At 40.0% G+C, this 21,253-nt stretch overlaps 1 protein-coding gene across 1 annotated transcript; it reads left to right on the top strand.

Moving 5' to 3' along the window:
• Nucleotides 1-3,058: 3,058 nt before the first annotated feature.
• On the top strand, nt 3,059-20,888 carry LOC117316059. The gene is made up of 3 exons (XM_033870532.1): nt 3,059-3,797; nt 15,828-15,986; nt 20,378-20,888. The coding sequence occupies exons 1-3, from the start codon at nt 3,233-3,235 to the stop codon at nt 20,542-20,544; spliced, it is 891 nt and encodes a 296-aa protein (XP_033726423.1). The 5' UTR covers nt 3,059-3,232; the 3' UTR covers nt 20,545-20,888.
• Nucleotides 20,889-21,253: the final 365 nt, after the last annotated feature.

Genomic DNA, 21,253 nt, shown 5'->3' with positions numbered 1-21,253 from the left:
CAATATGCAAAACTAGGCACTGAGGGAAACCTACATATGAAATTTGAAAAAGATCCCTTCAGTACTTTCACAGAAATAGCGATAACAAACTTCAATTGTCAAAATCCGAAATGGCTGCCTGTCGGCCATGTTGTTTTCTGATTAGTCTCAAAATGCAATATGCATAACTAGGCACCGACGGGAACATGCATATGAAATTTTAGAAAGATCCCTTCATTACTTTCTGAGAAATAGCGATAACAAACTTCAATTGTCAAAATCCAAGATGGCTGCCTCTCAGCCATGTTGTTTTCTGATTGGTCTCAAAATGCAATATGCATAACTAGGCACTGAGGGGAACCTGCATATGAAATTTCAGAAAGATCCCTTAATTACTTTCTGAGAAATAGCGATAACAAATTTTAATTGTCAAAATCCAAGATGGCTGCCTGTCAGCAATGTTGTTTTCCTATTGGTCTCAAAATGCAATATGCATAAGTAGGCATCAAGGGGAACCTACATATGAAATTTGAGAAAGATCCCTTCAGTTCTTTCACAGAAAAAGCGATAACAAATTTCAATTGTCAAAATCCAAGATGGCTGCCTGTTGGCCATGTTGTTTTCCGATTGGTCTCAAAATGCAATATGTATAACTAGGCACTGAGGGGAACCTGCATATGAAATTTCAGAAAGATCTCTGCATTACTTTCACAGAAATAGCGATAACAAACTTTAATTGTCAGAATCCAAGATGGCTGCCTGTAAGCCATGTTGTTTTCTGATTAGTCTCAAAATGCAATATGCATAACCAGGCACAAAGAGGAACCTGCATATGAAATTTGAGAAAGATCCCTTCAGTACTTTCACAGAAATAGCGATAACAAACTTCAGTTGTCAAAATCCAAGATGGTTGCCTGTCGGCCATTTTGTTTTTCGATTGGTCCCAAAATGAAATATGCATAACTAGGCACCAAAGGAAACCTACATATGAAATTTGAGAAAGATCCCTTCAGTTCTTTCACAGAAAAAGCGATAACAAATTTCAATTGTCAAAATCCAAGATGGCTGCCTGTTGGCCATGTTGTTTTCCGATTGGTCTCAAAATTCAATATGCATAACTAGGCACTGAGGGGAACCTGCATATGAAATTTCAAAAAGATCCCTTCATTACTTTCACAGAAATAGCGATAACAAACTTTAATTGTCAGAATCCAAGATGGCTGCCTGTCAGCCATGTTGTTTTCTGATTAGTCTCAAAATGCAATATGCATAACCAGGCACAAAGAGGAACCTGCATATGAAATTTGAGAAAGATCCCTTCAGTACTTTCACAGAAATAGCGATAACAAACTTCAATTGTCAAAATCCAAGATGGTTGCCTGTCGGCCATTTTGTTTTTCGATTGGTCCCAAAATGAAATATGCATAACTAGGCACCAAAGGGAACCTACATATGAAATTTGAGAAAGATCCCTTCAGTACTTCCTCAGAAATAGCGATAACAAACTCCCAATTGTCAAAATCCAAGATGGCTGCCTGTCGGCCATGTTGTATTCTGATCGGTCCCAAAATGCAATATGCATATCTAGGCACCAAGAGGAACCTACAAATGAAATTTGAGAAAGATCCCTTCAATACTTTCTCAGAAATAGAGATAACAAAATTCAATTGATAAAATCCAAGATGGCTGCCTGTCGGCCATGCTGTTTTCCGATCGGTCCCAAAATGCAATATGCACAACTAGGCACCAAGGGGAACCTACATATGAAATTTGAGAAAGATCCCATCAGCACATCAGAAATAGCGATAACAAGAATTGTTTACGGACGGAGGGACGGACGGACGACGAACCACGGACGCAGGGCGATTTGAATAGCCCACCATCTGATGATGGTGGGCTAAAAATGCAGGGGCACTCGCAACGTCATATAGTTCATCAATATGGTGCATATGGGACATCAATATCCCATTTAGATTGACGTCTCAGAGTCAAAGGGTGACCTTCCCAGGAGCAGACGCCCATGCATTACGTCGCGACGTCAAGATAGAGGCATCCGTCTCACGCACATCCGTAACCGATTGCAGACGGCGACGGAAACGCCAAGTCAAGTTGTCGGCCAGTTGGTCCAAAAACGGTCAAAAATCGATGGTAATCTTAGAGCAGCTGTAAGATATCGGGATCGAGTCGCATGACCACACTCAATCAACTTCACCTTACGTTGCAGCAGGATAATGGGAGGTCAATGTGTTGGTAGGATTTGTCGTGACTTTCAAGCTCAAAACAACGTTCCAGTTCTTCAAAGGCCAACATATAGTCTAGATGATTTCCCTAATCGAGCATTTGTGGGACGAACTAGACAGAAGGGTTAGGAAGCGCGTGAACGTCCCATATAACGTCGTTCAACTCGCGCAGGCCTTTATGCAGGATTGGAATAATACTACTTGAAGGACAATAAACACCTTCATGGCTGATGCCAGAGGACGGCACACACGCTACTGATTTGGATCAGGAAACGGCGTAGGGTACCTTTGTTTTAAAGATATTCACGCAAACATCGTTTGTGATAGGACAACAAAAATCATCAAAATTTATTCAGCAATGATGAAATAATCGAGAAACACACACCATAAACAAATCATCTAAGAATCATGTAAAATAATAACTATCGGAAATAAAGTTGCGTTTCTTTTTTCCGCTAGTATATATTGTACGAACATTCGGACAATTTTAAATGAGTATTTTGCAGTATGCACTTTAGTATAGTCTTTTTATGAATATGTAACACATGCGTGCGCTTCCCTTTGTCAACAATTCATGTATTCGAAAGTTGTATGCTGTTCTGCTAACTCAAAACTATTGTTAGAGGTAATGAAGTTTCGCTTTTCTTTTGTATATTTTCATCACATATATTTTACATTTGTTTGCTTTTCTTTCAACTTGTAGTAGCACCTGCTTTAAGTTCATTCCTAAATGTAGTAAATCTTTAAAAATTGCATCACGATTTTATACGCATTATATATAATATCTATGAAGAAATTGATTACTTATTTTATATTTCAGATCTGAAAGCTAACTGGATTTTAATAAACAATTTCTACGACCCTGTCTATCATTCGCAAGGACGAACCTCAAATACAAGATACCGCGCGGACGGTGTCTTAACCCTAGCAAGGAATTGAAACGCAAAGTAATCAGCGAGTCCTATGTGATATAGGAAGTGTAATTTGGATATCAATACCGATCCTAAATAAACATGGCAAGCAATAAGATAGGCAACGATTTTTCACCGAGTATCAATTCCATAACAGCACCGCAACCTATCAAAACCACAGGAAAGTCACGTATATGGAAAGATATGTATTCGAAACTCCGGAAAAACAAACAAGACCTCCGAAACGGCTACGCTTATGGGAAAAAACCACCCAAGTATAACGCGCCATCTCCGAGTCTGTCACCAGACATCCAGACTAGTTCCTTTGTATCCATGACATCGAGCAAGACCAAATCCGTGTCTGCATCCGCTTCGACTTTAAATTCCAAAACTCCAATAAGTATCTCCGCGATCAAGCTTTATCAGGACAATGACACTCAAACCGATGACGTGAAGGATACAGACACGACTGATGACTGCATAATGGCGTTGGCACTTGCCTGTATCATCGTTCTTCCATTGGCCATTATCCTTGTTCTCGTCGGCCTATCAACCCCGTTTTGGTACAATACAGGAACCGGGAACCTTGGACTTTTTCAGATGTGCTACACCACTTCCGGTGTATGTGAAACTGCAAATTCCTTCTTTTCTACCATTTCCTCGACAGGTGAGTCAGACATACAAATCCGAAACTCACTGTAGTGTGAAAAAGGAGCTACCTACATTTAGGTTTGAACTCCTATCAATGTATCCTATTAATCATTGGGGATTGTTATTGGATTTAAGGAAAAATCTGAGTAAAGGCAATTTTCGTAAAATCATTAAGGTTGGTTCAGGGAATAAGGAATGTTGAAGTTATAATCACGTCCTGTTAAAACTTTGTGTAGTCTATATCGGAAAATGTAAATGTTTAATGACGTCATCGTTTTTTTACTTACGTCTTATTTAAGCATTGAACTGCTTTCATTTGGAAGTTATGGGCTGATGAATGCCAACTGGACAAAGGCAAATTTAATGAAGCGCGCTAGCGCTTCATGTTCAATTTGTCTTTGTCCAGTTGGCATTCATCAGCCCATAACTTCCAAATGAAAGCAGTTCAATGCTTATATTTACATTTGACGACGAATTTGAAAGACTATATCCAGGAATTTTACTCTGATAATGAATGAACAAATTATTATCGTCAAAGACGGAACAGCCTTTTCAACAGCCATCTTTCGTTATCGCCGACGTGGCAATTATGACGTCACTATAATAATGACGTTATAATAATGACTTGGAAGTTATGGACTCATAACTTCCAAGTGAGCTTGGTAAAGTTACATAGTGGGGCTGCAGTGTAAATGTAAATATTAACATATAATGATTTGATTTAAGGAAGGTGTACCCAGATGTGTAGTACCATCACACTGATGTGGTCCATCTGTTAGCGGTGACACTCCGCCATATCATGAAAATAAACGAGCCCAACGTAGCTATAACCATTGTCTCGGAAAGGGAACTTTTGTTTTGGTTTAGTTTAATAATGTTTAATGTCCTATCAACAGCTAAGGTCATTTAACGACAACCTCTCCTGTGTGTGAGATGCGTGTGTGCAGTGCATGCGTGTGTATTATGGGAGGCAGCGGTATGGTTGTGTTTGTCTCCTTGTGACAGCGCGGAACTGATGCCGAATATGTAGAGCTGCCTCACTGAAACATACTGCCGAAAACACCCAGCAGGACACCCCACCCGGTCACATTATACTGACAACGGGCGAACCATTCGTCCCTATCGCATAAGGCTTAGCGCTAAGCAGGAATAGCAACTACTATGTTAAAGACTTAAAGACGGGGACAGAACCAAAAGCCTTCAAGGGCGAACGCTCAACTAAAGGTAAAATGTGAGGAGTGCAGGAGACGTAAAGAAGACAGTTGTTCAAAAAGAAAAAATAATACGTATGGCAAAACGTGAGGCAGATTCAGAGGATACATCAAAAGAAAAGGTGTCCATTTGTGGCATTTCATTGTGATGATACTTTAAAAACGCTCAACCATGGTACATTTATTCTAGAACATCACCTTAAAATGACAAGTCTGTGTTAAGTCATAAGTCATTACAAAACCAAACAAATATTTCCCATGTGTGCTGGTGCTCCATTCTGTTTTGGTGTAGTTGCTCCTCTCGAGTCTCATGTTTACAACAGGTACATTACATGCAGTAACAACACACATTGCCAGTGAAAAGGACAAAACTATCAATACAACTCATCAAAAATAAAACAGAGAGTACCCCTTTAGAGCACTAGCTTTGTGACTCATACCTTGGCCAAATTTAAGCAGGTTCTGTCCCTTAATAGCCGATGTTGATGGAAGGTTAATAAGGGAATTCCAACCAACTGTAGTGCCATTCTATAAAACGTTTGGTTTTGTATCGTTTTACACCTTATGAATTGCTCCTTTAAGAGGTTTTGGCTATATTTTCAATATTAGGCCCTCTCTCCGGCTCCACGGAAACCACACTCCTCCTCATTTATACACCATTGAATCGTCTTTATCTAAAAATACTCCAAATATCATCCAAATCCATTCAGTGTACTTCTAAATGCCCTATTCGGCCCCGCCCATCCAGCCCAAGTGAAGCCACGCTCTCCATTTATACAACATCGGATGTCCATGTCCAATAATTGCCCAACCGAAATGTGATCAAAATCTATTCAGTGGTTTTGGACCAGTAGTGTTTTAAAGGAAATGTTGACCGATGTAGAATGACGGACACTGCCTTAATATAAAGAAGCACGGGTATAGCACTTACCATATTTATAGGCTCTGGTATGTCTAGGGGCAAACGATATACAGATAGATATATATAAAGCACAGGTTTAAGACGACACCACGTAACAGCTTTCGTCTGAAATTAAGAGTCAATTTAAATGACAGACAGCTTTTCAAGCGAACAATTTATGTGACTGCAGACATGTACTCTATATCATCCATTCAAACTAATATCATGTCAAACAGTATAATGTATTGTTTTCATTTCCAGTACCTTTCCGTGTTTATACGCCGTCAAATTTGACGGAAGTATTATTGTATACCGTCGTCCGTCCGGCGTAACTTATGGTTGTCCGGGAATTATCTATATATTTCCACGGATCTCTGATAACATTTGGTTTATTTTAAACATTGTAATCATGATAGGAAACTGTTTCCCTGAAAAGAATTTTGATTCGGCTCCTTTGCAAAAAAGCTATTGTTTATTTCAGTAAATATTTTCGTCCCGAGAACTCCTACATATTTCTATCGATTTCTTTGAAAACTCTTCAAACTGTTAGAAAAATGAACATTTACATGGTAGTGAAAGTATTCTAGCTATCCACTATTAAGGTGATGTAAATCTTATTAATTTTCATGCCAGATATTATATAATACTATAAGGCAATCGACGGGCGTATTTTGTTCCGCCCCGCGGTGCTCATGTTAAATACTTTTAAGTCGGTTTCATTGGATTTCATGTGATATCGACAATATATTTGTTTTAAACCTGTGTTAATGAGGCATTTGAGTGCTTGTTTTCCATCTATCCACTTTGAAGCTGATGCAAATCTTAGTTTTATGCAAGGTATTATATAATACTATAAGGCATTCGTGGTTTAGCAGGTGTGATAGATGTCCGCAGGGCATAAAATATACTGTATATCAAACCGTCATTTTGTCATATTGAACAGTGTGAATGAAAAACAAGGGCCCAATGGGCCCAAATCGCTCACCTGCAATGCAGTGATCTTTTCATATATGGATCCTGCAGTTATTTGAAAGCATGCTACAGGACCAATATAATGTCTCTCTGCACTTTGGCTTTTCACTAAAAGTCATTTAAAGATTTAAGCATACTTGATCGACGTGACCTTGAATGTGAGTCAAGGTCATTCATTTGAACAAACTTGGTAGCCCTTTACCGCAGCAAGCTTCAGACCCAATATCAACTCCCTGGGACTCTTGGTTATTGAGAAGTCGTTTAAAGATTTTAGCCTTTTGACCCCTGTGACCTTGAATGAAAGTCAAGGTCATTCATTTGAACAAACTAGGTAGCCCTTCATCCCAGCATGCTACAGACCCAATATCAACTCCCTGGGACTGTTGGTTATTGAGAAGAAGTTGTTTAAAGATTTTAGCCTTTTTGACCCCTGTGACCTTGAATGAAGGTCAAGGTCATTCATTTGAACAAACTTGGTAGCCCTTAACCCCAGCATGCTACAGACCCAATATCAACTCCTTGTGACTCTTGGTTATTGAGAAGAAGTTGTTTAAAGATTTTAGCCTTTTTGACTCCTGTGACCTTGAATGAAAGTCAAGGTCATTCATTTGAACAAACTTGGGAGCCCTTCACCCCAGCATGCTACAGGCCAAATATTAGGTCTCTGGGACTCTTGGTTATTGAGAAGAAGTCGTTTAAAGATTTTAGCCTTTTTGACTCCTGTGACCTTGAATGAAAGTCAAGGTCATTCATTTGAACAAACTTGGTAGCCCTTTACCCCAGCATGCTACAGGCCAAATATTAGGTCTCTGGGACTGTTGGTTATCGAGAAGAAGTCGTTTAAAGATTTTAGCCTTTTTGGCCCCTGTGACCTTGAATGAAGGTCAAGGCCATTCACTTGAACAAACTAAGTAGCCCTTCATCCCAGCATGCTACAGACCCAATATCAACTCCCTGGGACTATTGGTTATTGAGAAGAAGTCGTTTGAAGATTTTAGCCTTTTGACCCCTGTGACCTAGAATGAAGGTCAAGGTCATTCATTTGAACAAACTTGGTAGTCCTTCACCCCAGCATGCTACAGACCCAATATCAACTCCCTGGGACTCTTGGTTATTGAGAAGAAGTTGTTTAAAGATTTTAGCCTTTTTGACCCCTGTGACCTTGAATGGAGGTCAAGGTCATTCATTTGAACAAAATTGGTAGCCCTTTATCCCAGCATGCTACAGACCCAATATCAACTCCCTGGGACTCTTGGTTATTGAGAAGAAGTCGTTTAAAGATTTTAGCCTTTTTGACTCCTGTGACCTTGAATGAAAGTCAAGGTCATTCATTTGAACAAACTTGGGAGCCCTTCACCCCAGCATGCTACAGGCCAAATATTAGGTCTCTGGGACTCTTGGTTATTGAGAAGAAGTCGTTTAAAGATTTTAGCCTTTTTGACTCCTGTGACCTTGAATGAAAGTCAAGGTCATTCATTTGAACAAACTTGGGAGCCCTTCACCCCAGCATGCTACAGACCCAATATCAACTCCCTGGGACTCTTGGTTATTGAGAAGAAGTCGTTTAAAGATTTTAGCCTTTTTGACCCCTGTGACCTTGAATGAAAGTCAAGGTCATTCATTTGAACAAACTTCGTAGCCCTTCACCCCAGCATGCTACAGACCCAATATCAACTCCCTGGGACTCTGGGTTATTGAGAAGAAGTCGTTTAAAGATTTTAGCCTTTTTGACTCCTGTGACCTTGAATGTGAGTCAAGGTCATTCATTTGAACAAACTTGGGAGCCCTTTACCCCAGCATGCTACAGACCCAATATGAAGTCCCTGGGACTCTTGGTTATTGAGAAGAAGTCGTTTAAAAATTTTAGCCTTTTTGACTCCTGTGACCTTGAATGAAGGTCAAGGTCATTCATTTGAACAAACTTGGTAGCCCTTCACCCCAGCATGCTACAGACCCAATATCAACTCCCTGGGTCTTTTGGCTATTTAGAAGAAGTCGTCTAATTTTTTTTTAGCATATTTGACCCCTGTGACCTTGAATGAAAGTCAAGGTCATTCATTTGAACAAACTTGGTAGCCCTATACCCCAGCATGCTACAGACCCAATATCAACTCCCTGGGACTCTTGGTTATTGAGAAGAAGTTGTTTAAAGATTTTAGCCTTTTTGACCCCTGTGACCTTGAATGAAGGTCAACGTTATTCATTTGAACAAACTTGGTAGCCCTTCACCCCAGCATGCTACAGGCCCAATATTAGGTCTCTGGGCCTTTTGGTTATTGAGAAGAAGTTGCTTGAATGGAAAGTTGACGCCGGACGGACGGCCGGACGGCCGGACGGACGACGGACGCCGCGCCACGGCATAAGCTCACTTGCCCTTCGGGCAGGTGAGCTAAAAATAGACAAAACCCATGCCTATCGTCTTCAGAAATGTGGAGGGGCCGCGGTGGCCGAGTGGTTAAGTTGTCCCGACACTTTTTCACTAGCACTCCACCTCTGGGTCGCGAGTTCGAAATCCACGTGGGGCAGTTGCCTGGTACTGACCATAGGCCGGTGGTTTTTCTCAGGGTTCTCCCGCTTTCTTCCACCTCCAAAACCAGGCACGCCCTGAAATGACCCTACGTTTAACAAAATAAACTGAAATGTAAACAGAAATCGCTGTTGACGACTGTTTATCGTACATAGAATACACAGAGATAATTAATCGTGGTTAAGTATTTATTTGTGAAGCACGTGGTAAGAAGGTACGTACGATACCCACTTCAGTACTCTTAACGCGTGCTTTCCTTGGATCGCTGTACCATTACCTCCCAGGCATGGAAAACATTTACTGGTGATTCAGTGGACACATGATTTAAATACACCAATTAAAGACCAACCACGATGTACTTGTCTGTACTAGTCACCACAGTTTATATTAACACATGATTCGTGCCCTATAAGACCAACAAGTCGAATGACTCACGAGTTTATAAAGTATTCTAAAACGCTATTATTGTATTTTGATGAAATTTGGTGTCTACATGCAGCTGCATTCGTAAGAGCCGTTGCATTTATGTTTTTTATCCCCCTTGTCTCAACGCCGCCCCATTTTATGACTTTTTCTTGACTGTTCAACCCAGCGAGTTATGTCCCCTGATAGTGACTAACTACAAAGTCTCTAAATTTGGTACTTGATATTTTCTGCTTGATGAATAACGTTTAAAGTTTGCGGTATTACTTTTGTTGGACGGGGGATATACAAATGGTTTCCGTCCGTCCTTCCATATTCGCTTTAGGCAGGATATCTTTTGAAGGAATGATCTGATGTTGATGAAACCTGCTTGGTAAACTTATTACTTGTATCCTTTGCTAAAGTTCGATTATCGGCATATTCCGCGCATATTAAATGAGGCTGCAGTGATCTGATTGGCTGATTGCTTTCTACGCGATATCTTCCGATGGAATGATTGAATTTTGATGAAATTTGCTTGGTAGACTTGTTAACTTAAACCCTTCCTCAAACTCGATTATCGTCATATTCTGCCCGTCTGTAATGAGGCTGCTATGACGTGATCGGCTGACTGCTTTCTTCACAATATCTTTTGAAGGAATGATCGGATTTTTTTTATGAAAGTTGCTATGGCATGCATTTCATGCATGATGCCCACTTTAATTTTATGTAATACAATATTTGCATGTTGTTGTTTTCATGAGATTTAAAAGTTCCGGCTCCCATTCATGAGATTTAAAAGTTCCGGCCTCACAGGGAGCTACCCTGCAGGTAGGGCGTAAGAATTGTACCTGCTGCCCCCATTGCATGATCGTAAGAGGCGACTAAATTTGGGATCTTATCTTTTCTCTTCTTTCCTTAACAACTTTCTTCTTCCTAATGTCTGCCTTGACAATGCCTCACTTTTGGCATTTAGTTGAGCGTTCGCCGCTGTGAGGAAGGCTTTGGGTTCTGTCCCCTAGCCGAGACATACCAGAGTCTTATAAAAATGGTAGTTGCTGCTCCTGCTAAGCGCTCAGCATATTAGGAGTGAGACGACTGGTTCGCCCGTTGTCAGTATAATGTGACAGGGTGGGGTGTACTGCTGGGTGTCTTCGGCAGTATCCTTCAGTGAGGTAGTACTATAAATCGGCAAAAGTTCCGGCCTATCACAAGGAGACTTAACACGAACATACCTCAGCCTCCCAAAACACATACGCACTCGCCAGACGCATGCATGTCGCACGCACGGGAGGCCGTCCTTAAATGACCTTAGCTGTTAATAGGACGTTAAACCACAGGGGCTAGTAACGATATAAATGGGGAAAAAATGAAAAATAAGAAAAAAACGTACGCAATACATATAATATAATACAAGGGAAGACAGACAATCCTACCGGTTTTTAGCCCATCATCAGATGGTGGGCTATTCAAATCGCCCTGCGTCCGTGGTCCATCGTCCGTCCGTCCGTCCCTCCGTCCGTAAACAATTCTTGTTATCGCTATTTCTCAGAAAGTGTTGAAGGGATCTTTCTCAAATTTCATATGTAGGTTCCCCTTGGTACCTAGTTATGCTTATCGCATTTTGAGACCTATCGGAAAACAACATGGCCGACAGGCAGCCATCTTGGATTTTGACAATTGAAGTTTGTTAACGCTATTTCTCAGAAAGTACTGAAGGGATCTTTCTCAAATTTCAGATGTAGGTTCCCCTTGGTGCCTAGTTATGCATATTGCATTTTAAGACCAATCTGAAAACAACATGGCCGACAGGCAGCCATCTTGGATTTTGACAATTGAAGTTTGTTATCGCTATTTCTCAGAAAGTACTGAAGGGATCTTTCTCAAATTTCATATGTAGGTTCCCTTTGGTGCCTAGTTATGCATATCGCATTTTGAGACCAATCGCAAAACAACATGGCCGACAGGCAGCCATCTTGGATTTTGACAATTGAAGTTTGTTATTGCTATTTCTCAGAAAGTACTGAAGGATCTTTCTCAAATTTCATATGTAGGTTCCCCTTGGTACCAAGTTATGCATATTACATTTTGAGACCAATCAAAAAAACAACATGGCCGACAGGCAGCCATCTTGGATTTTGACACTTGAAGTTTGTTATCGCTATTTCTCAGAATGCACTGACGAGATCTTTCTCACATTTCATATGTAGCATCCCCTTGGTGCCTAGTTATGCATATTGCATTTTGGGACCAATCGGAAAACAACATGGCCGACAGGCAGCCATCTTGGATTTTGACAATTGAAGTTTGTTATTGCTATTTCTCAGAAAGTACTGAAGGGATCTTTCTCAAATTTCATATGTAGGTTCCCCTTGGTACCAAGTTATGCATATTGCATTTTGAGACCAATCGGAAAACAGCATGGCCGACAGGCAGCCATCTTGGATTTTGACAATTGAAGTTTGTTATCGCTATTTCTCAGAATGTACTGAAGAGATCTTTCTCAAACTTCATATGTAGGTTTCCCTTGGTGCCTAGTTATGCATATTGCATTTTGAGACCAGTCAGAAAACAACCTGGCCGACAGGCAGCCATCTTGTATATTGACAATTGAAGTTTGTTATCGCTATTTTACAGAAGGTACTGAAGGGATCTTTCTCAAATTTCATATGTAGGTTCCCCTTGGTCCCTGGTGTTGCATTTTGGGACCAATCCGAAAACAACATGGCCGACAGACAGCCATTATCGCTAAATCTTAAATTTTATATATAGGTTTCCCTTGTTTGAAAAGTACTAGAGGGCTGTTTCTGAATTTACACAGATTAGTAAGGCTTAGAGGAAGGGAAAAGTAGAGAAAAGATCAATCTGACATGGAACCTATAAAGATCATTCAATGGTGGGCGCCAAGATCCCTCTGCGATCTCTTGTTTTAAAATCTCTCGTCATTTTGTTATGCGTCGACCAATTTTACGCTGGTTTTCTCAGAAATGTCAATAAATAGCTATAGTTAACGCTTACCGACATAGATTGGCGATTGCGTCCAGTCGTAGCTATCACAAGTCCTTAAAGCAGACGAATGCAAGAGTCCGTCATTTCTTTACAACTAGTATACGGCTTTACACATACGCACTCACCACACGCATGCATGTCGCACGCACGGGGGGCCGTCCTTAAATGACCTTAGCTGTTAATAGGACGTTAAACAAAATAAACCAAACCAAAAGCTTCTAATGGCGGTTTCCGGAAGTAGAGTGCAGGCGAGAAGTCTACTCGGAAACTTTTGTTTACATGTTTCCGTAACCTCGGATGTCATCCAATCACAGGTAAGTGAAACTCAAAAAAGATATCTCAACGTGCTCTACGATTAGTTCAAATTTTTTTTTCCAACATCGCCTTACGACAAATGACTCAACATGACTCAACATCTTCCAATTAGCAACAATCGTCAAGTCAGTAATGGAGAACCAATAGTAACATGGTATGTTAGTAATTTTTCATAATGTATTTACAAAAACACTTCTTGTAGATTTGAAAGACATCAAACTTGTTAGTGGCTGAGAGATCACTGACATGTAGACTCCACAGGACGTCTTGTACACACAGTGACATGTAGTTATAGTGCAAGTGTCCCTTATATAGGCCTATGTCTTAGTTTTTTGTGATGTAGGCGGACAATGCAACTAGTTTCAGTACCCTAAAAACTATATTTATATTGTAATAGCGAGACAGTTAAGGCGAACTTAAATTTTCACAATCATGATGAAAGCATGTCTTCACTAAAAGGTGTGTGTGGACATATTTCCCCTCGTCATCATACTCAGGGGATGGCACAGGTGGCAACTGGAAGAAGTCTCCAGTCAGAATCACTTGAACCCCACCAAAAGGCTGTAACGAATCCTTCACATGGCGCAGCACCACTTCAACTTTATCCAAAGTTCTAGCGCTGATCATACTGACTTCGTCAATAACAAGTACATCAATAGACTTAATACTAGATCGCTGCTTATCATACTCATCCCCATTGTATAAAGTAATGAGCTCTTCTTTTGAAAACCACCCATCCATAAGTACAAAACAACTATGTAGTGTTGAACACCTCATTGGGACATTCAGTTTGTTATGCAGTACAAGGGCTGCCTTTCCTGTTGATGCCGTTAAAATTACTTTCTTATGATCAACGAGCATGCAATCTATTATTTTCCCTAATAAAAATGTTTCTGTCCCTGGCATACCTGTGATGGGACAGTTATGTCCAGTTCTGGCGATTTTTAAGGCTGATAGTTGCGAGTCGTCCATATTGTTTACAAAATGTAAGCAAGTGGTTACAATGACATCCGAGAGGTAACGGGAACATGTAAACAAAAGTTTCCGAGTAGACTTCTCGCCTGCATTCTACTTCCGGAAACCGTCATTAGAAGCCGTGGACTAGTTGTAAAGAAATGGCGGACTCTTGCATTCGTCTGCTTTAAGGACTTGTGATAGCTAAAGACTGGACGCAATCGCCAATCTATGTCGATAAGCGTTAAATATAGCTATTTATTGACATTTCTGAGAAAACCAGCGTAAAATTGATCGACGCATAAGAAAATGACGAGAGATTTAAAAAAAACCCGATAGGATTGTCTGTGTCTTCTCTTGTGTTATATTATATGTATTGCGTACGTTTTTTTCTTATTTTTCATTTTTTCCCCATTTATATCGTTACTAGCCCTTGTGGTTAAACAAAATAAACCAAACCAAACTCACAGGGAGACTAAACATGAACACCCGGCAGCCTCCAAAAACACGCATACGCACTCACCACACGCATGTATGTCGCACGCACGGGAGGCCGTCCTTAAATGACCTTAGCTGTTAATAGGACGTTAAACAAAATAAACCAAACCAAACCTAACCATGGTATTTTGATAATCGCAAGAATTGTACCTGCTGCCCCCAATGCATGATCGTAAGAGGCGACTAAATTTGGGATCTTATCTTTTTTCTTCTTTCTGAACAACTTTCTTCTTCCTAATGTCTCCCTTGACAATGCCTCACGTTTGGCCTTTAGTTGAGCGTTCGCCGCTGTGAGGAAGGCTTTGGGTTCTGTCCCCTAGCCGAGACATACCATAGTCTTTAAAAATAGTAGTTGCTGCTCCTGCTTAGCGCTCAGCATATTAGGAGTGGGACGACTGGTTCGCCCGTTGTCAGTATAATGTGACCGGGTGGGGTGTCCTGCTGGGTGTCTTCGGCAGTATGCTTCAGTGAGGTAGCACTATAAATCGGCAAAAGTTCCGGCCTATCACAAGGATACTTAACACGAACATACCGCAGCCTCCCAAAACACACATACTCACTCGCCACACACATGCATGTCGCACGCACGGGAGGCCGTCCTCAAATGACCTTAGCTGTTAATAGGACGTTAAACAAAATAAACCAAAGCAAGTTGTTATTGTGAATAGTGAATATAGTGACAAAGTTGCCTTCTAGCTTCGCGCTAAGGGAATCATTCCTTAACTCAGTCGGTAGACCGGTGGATAAGTGAGCCAAGGGTCGCGGGTTTGATCCCCGGTGAAGGCACTTGTTTTTTGGTTTGGTTAATTCAGTTTAACGTCCTATTAAGGCACACTACTCTATCTTTCCTATTACATTTGATGCCGTTGTCAACCGCAAATACAAGCTATAGTGGAATGAGGCACTTCGCCGGATGATGTGTGTTCAGGGACGAACACATTTGAAAAGGGGTGGGGATTACTGTGGCAGGTTTTTATTGTAAATAGTGTATATAGTGATAGGTCGCTCTCTTGTTTCATGCTACAGGGAATTTTATTTCAGCTTAGTCGGTGGACCGGCGGGCCAGGAAATCGAGGGTCGACCTTTTTGTGAACATTTCATGATGTTTTGACTATAGACATGTCAAGATAAGCTTTTCATAATATTCCTATAGACGAATTTTTGATGTTTCATAATAAATAGTCATGTATAAAGCCAATTCCATGTTTAAATGTCTGTCGTTGCATTATTATCCAATATCCCGATTATGTTCTATAGCACAGGAGACATGGAGGGTAGTGTCTAGCCTCGCAGTGGTAGGAACCTCTCTCTTCATCATCTCTCTCATCTTCCTCTGCCTCTACATGTCCTGCAAGAGGATCGACAACAAGAAGATCTGCTGCGGGGTGATCATTTGCTTCATGTTATTTCTTGGAGGTAAAATATTCTCATCTTCAACTGAAACTTTCCCTGATCATTTTTAAGTATAATTAATATCATGCTTTTACTTCACTCTATATCACGCCGAATTTGAATTACAATGTAGTAAACATTTTAAACAGTTTTAACAATCCTCCCAGCGCATCATTTGCGATAAAATTATCGTTTTATACAATAAAACAGCCGTATAATAACATTACAATGGTATATTCGACTTCAATAAAAATTGTTTGGAAAAGGTCTACCTCGTTATCGAAGTTTACACAGCATACTAATACGATTAATCGACATATATACAGGGAGAATACTAACCATAGCTATATAGAAATAGAGTGATAAAATATACTGTTTATTCAGCTATTGACCTAGGGTGAACGACCTGACTCCATTGTGTACTGCTAGACAGATACTATAGGGTAGTCCTTGCCAAAGAGGTTTTTTCATTTCTTTTATAAGACATCCGGTCTTTCGGTAATTGTGTGTATTATACTAGTATACAGTATTCCCATCGAACAACATGATAGTCTAGTACGTGTTTTTATTTTTCGTTTACATGGCGTTGCCTCCCAAAACACACATACGCACTCACCACACGCATGCATGTCGCACGCACGGAAGGCCGTCCTTAAATGACCTTAGCTGTTAATAGGACGTTAAACAAAATAAACCAAACCAAATTGCCATCAATATCACCATCAAGTATAGGTTAAAAGTTAATTAAATCAAGACAAATGGTACCATCACATTAAATAATTAAATGCCGCCGTGTTAAGGTGTACCATATAGTTAGGATATATTACTAGTATTAGTAACACGATCATGCAAGTCATTAACAAAGAAAATGTATACAACACACCTCGATTTTCTTATATCACTAGGATAAAGAAGCAAACGAGAGTACAGTAAAGCTTTATTATTCTTTCTGAAATGACAAGGCAATCCCAATAATGTGCAGAAAACACACCTTGCTATCTTGCACTTTATCTGCAAATTTCTTTAACATATACAAAATTTTAAACAATCTAAAAGCTGTTGGTCTGTACCATAAGATATGCGTAAAGATAGCCACATTGATCATTATAACCTATATACATTTATGTAATGTATGTACCATACTTGAGGTTTTGTACATATCTTGCATATTTTGTTGCTTGATGTTTCGTTTGACCATGTATAGTCCTTATGGGGTGATTGCAACTAGCAGGTACGGATATGGAAAACGTACAAGTATACGCATTTGCCAGGGAGCGTGTATTATTTCAATAATGAACCCAATGTCTTTCAATAACACAAATAAATGCTGAAGCAAGTAGATTGATATGATTATATAGATGTATTGTGTATATACTAAGCTTTGTACATGTATACATTCACTCTGCCCTGCAGGTAGGGCGTAAGAATTGTACCTGCTGCCCCCATTGCATGATCGTAAGAGGCGACTAAACTTGGGATCTTATCTTTTCTCTTCTTTCTGAACAACTTTCTTCTTCCTAATGTCTCCCTTGACAATGCCTCGCCTTTGGCCTTTAGTTGAGCGTTCGCCCCTGTGAGGAAGGCTTTGGGTTCTGTCCCCCTGGCCGGGACATACCAGAGTCTTTAAAAATGGTAGTTGCTGCTCCTGCTTAGCGCTCAGCAAATAAGGAGTGGGACGACTGGTTCGCCCGTTGTCAGTATAATGTGACCGGGTGGGGTGTTCTGCTGGGTGTCTTCGGCAGTATGCTTCAGTGAGGTAGCACTCTAAATCGGCAAAAGATCCGGCCTATCACAAGGAGACTTAACACGAACATACCGCAGCCTCCCAAAACACACAAACGCACTCGCTACACGCATACATGTCGCACGCACGGGAGGCCGTCCTTAAATGACCTTAGCTGTTAATAGGACGTTAAACAAAATAAACCAAACCAAATCACGCAACACGTGTGCAGGCATACACATAGTATTTTCCCGTGCTGTCAACACATCGATAATACTTGACGCTTCACTGAGGCTGTCTGACTGGCGACTCTAGAATAATGAGTTCATTCAGTCCAATTGTCCGAGTAAAAATAATTACTTGGTTACTGTAAAACGTTTAAGGTATGTCCATCTTCATTTCAAAGTTGGTTTACAATTGCTTTAATATGGATATTCTAAATATTTGTTCTTACATTTTTATATCGGATGAAAAGCGACTTTTCTTGGGTGAAAATGACATATTTATGTTGATTTTAATAATTTACAATTATCAAAATATCCTTGCTATATGTGCAATTCATCTAAGAATGGTGTATAGTTAATACTTTAAGTTATTTAACATACACGTTTTCTATCAAGTTCCCCGACATTCAACATTTCAGACATTGTCAACAGGACTATAACTTGCTACGCCAATTATAAAAGAACGTTTTCTTTTGCTTTATTTTTGCTCAGATTTTTATGTTTGGTTGAAAGGGGAAAATTGCAAAACTGCTCATCGAACTTTATATGTTAAAGCAAGTTTTTAATCATTAGAAGATGTACTTGAGTCAGAGGTACTGCTGCTGCTTAATCCACCTTTCTTTAATTTCTTTTGCATATAATAATTCAATAGCTTGTTTTGCAATTTTTTTGATTTTCCTTTCCGACATCTTTTCTTGTTTTTGATTTTTTTTATACGTTTGCTCTTTTTTTCGACCAATCGGTCGGCCATTACAAATCGAACGTCCTCTAGTTCGACGTTGTCGTCATCTGAAGAATCCAACTTTGGATTCACAGTCGTAGCCATATTTGGCTGGCTAGCGGTGGCGACGGGTGGCCTACCCGTGGTGACGACGGGTGGCCTCCCAGTGGTGGTGACGCATTTTAGTACCAGGGAATTGATGTTTATGGACGATGAAACGGCACCGTTCCTGGGTAGAAATGTATGGGCAAATTTAAGCCAACGTCGAAGAAAATGTTATGATGTTATAGGAGAGACAGCGGAAACATTCTTAAGTCTATACGGGGAATTTGTCACCGACCTCCCAACCGAAATACCGAACTCTAATGTTTTTTAAAGGAGAAATATGTTACTAATTACGCTTATGTGGCTCTAAACATATCCGTGTTATCACACATTGGCGGTTATTTTTTAAACAAGTGGCCGCTATTGCACACACATTTTGCTGGTTACATTACATAGCCATCACGCCAACAGTGGCGTAAACTTCGGGGAAGATAGGGTAAGTTACCGGAAGCTGTGGGGTGTATAGATGGGACTTCCCCCGAGATATATATTCCGCAGGAAAACCAGCAACTTTACTTTAGCAAATATAATGCGAACTGAAGGCAAATCTTGTAATACGACATTTGGTATTGTGACGTTATCAACTTCATTGTTGTCTACACTAGATTTGCTGTTCAAAATCGGTTCGAAATGACTAAATAAAGCACAATTATATTGCTGACAGAAATGTATTACCGGGCTTTATCATGTTTGTCACTAAAAGCAATGTGTGTTACAGGACTGTTACAACAATTGCTGAAACATTCGTTACTTAAATATAGTCTCAGACAGTCACTAACGAGCATCCATAGAATGAGCGTACCTGGCTCTGCACGTGGAACTTTCGCTGTCTTAGTGTATATGGGTGTTTGTCGACGGATACACTCCAGGTGTATAGATTTCACTATGAGACCAATGCATCTCTACGGCGAGACATATTATTGTTTCTCTACTCACACATAACAATTTCGAATATTTGGTACATGTTGAAGCATTTATTGCTTTGTTTAAACGTTTTGGTATCATTATTGAAATAATGCACATTCCCTGGCAATGCGTATACTTATACGTTTTCCATATCCGTATCCTGCTAATTGTAATCACCCCAATGAAAGTTAGTGCTGTTGGGACGTTAAGAACGAACTAACTGACACACACACTAATTAGCAAAGCAATCAACTAACCTACCTACATTCAGTAAGTACTTTTAGTTATTGTGGCATGACGAATTAATCATACTTTGAATCTGTGATATTAGCTGTGGACCCACAAGCCAAAATAAACAAGACATTGCTTTTCTAAGCCCCTCTCGCACACATGCAACGCACGCACGCACGCACGCACATATATTTATTTATGTTCCAATAACATTGAAATATATATCACTGTTCTATCTTCAGCTATTAAGAGGTTATGGCTCAAAGAAAAATGCTTGAATCGTAACTTGACCTTGAAATTTTCCTTCACCAAGTCGCACGTTATGACCTAACACGCATCACGCGCAGACAAATCGGCGCCTTTATATTCAATCGAAAATGTACAACTACATATTTTGTTCTGAATTGCTACTTCATAAAATATGGAGCTTCTGTTAAATATTCATATATGTAAATCCACGTGTAATCCGCTATTGTCACCGTTTACATGATTCATATATTTTCAGCTGGATGTGTCATCAGTGGAATATCTCTTGCTGTATCACTGTACATGCAGATTGGTAGCAACTACGCTCTGGAATGGTCATTCTATCTTTCTGCCGTCGGAGGAGGCATCGGTTTCATCGCTTTTATCATTTTCGCCATACATATTTGTTTTCTTGTCATAGACTAAAACGCGCATTGCTCATGACGTCGCGCATCATCGCGAAATTGAGACGATATTGACCAAATATAAATATCACTTGTCGGGCTGGCGTTTCCTTCACCAAACTACAAGGATACGACAACAGAAATATATGTCAACCTCATCGCTTCGTTGTCTCTTAGACTCGCATTCCATTTGTTCGTTAGAATAGTACACGTGTTCCAAGACAAAGAATGGTCGAATTCCTGATACTCAACAGACTACGTAGTCGGGGCAGTTAGGTCGACGGAACACTAATCGATACTGTAACTGAATATTATAATTACCGGAACTGAATAGCGAAATCGTTTTGAAATACAAGCTAAATAGTACTTAAGCGTGACAGATGAATGATTTTATAGCGAATCGATATGGTGTGCCGAATAAAGGGTTTTTGTTTTATGAGGGACTAATATGGAACATATCGCCCATTAAAATATCCAATTAATAATTACAAATGTACTAATCAAACTTGTGCTCCGACAGTCTGTAATAAATGGGATGCTTTAAATATCATTTTACCGGCACACCGAGAACTTGTGGGCAAACAGAAAGTTTTAGCAGCAGGAAATGCATTGGTTATGTTTATATGGATTAAGTGAATGTTCTGCAAAGTACGAACTTGCAGATTTGCTGAATATAACAACATCCATTGTAATTTCATAAAATGTACAATTTACAAGAAAATGTATGAAGT

This window comes from Pecten maximus, chromosome 18 (genome assembly GCF_902652985.1).
Source record: "Pecten maximus chromosome 18, xPecMax1.1, whole genome shotgun sequence".
NCBI lineage: Eukaryota > Metazoa > Mollusca > Bivalvia > Pectinida > Pectinidae > Pecten > Pecten maximus.
Note: the sequence above shows the minus strand (reverse complement) of the source record. Positions and strands in the feature narration are given on the sequence as shown.

Coding starts and splice junctions, on each gene's coding strand:
- LOC117316059 (XM_033870532.1), top strand. CDS start 3,233: ATGGCAAGCAATAAGATAGGCAACGATTTTTCACCGAGTATCAATTCC. Junction 3,798..15,827: donor TTCTACCATTTCCTCGACAG/GTGAGTCAGACA, acceptor TATGTTCTATAG/CACAGGAGACATGGAGGGTA. Junction 15,987..20,377: donor CTTCATGTTATTTCTTGGAG/GTAAAATATTCT, acceptor ATATATTTTCAG/CTGGATGTGTCATCAGTGGA.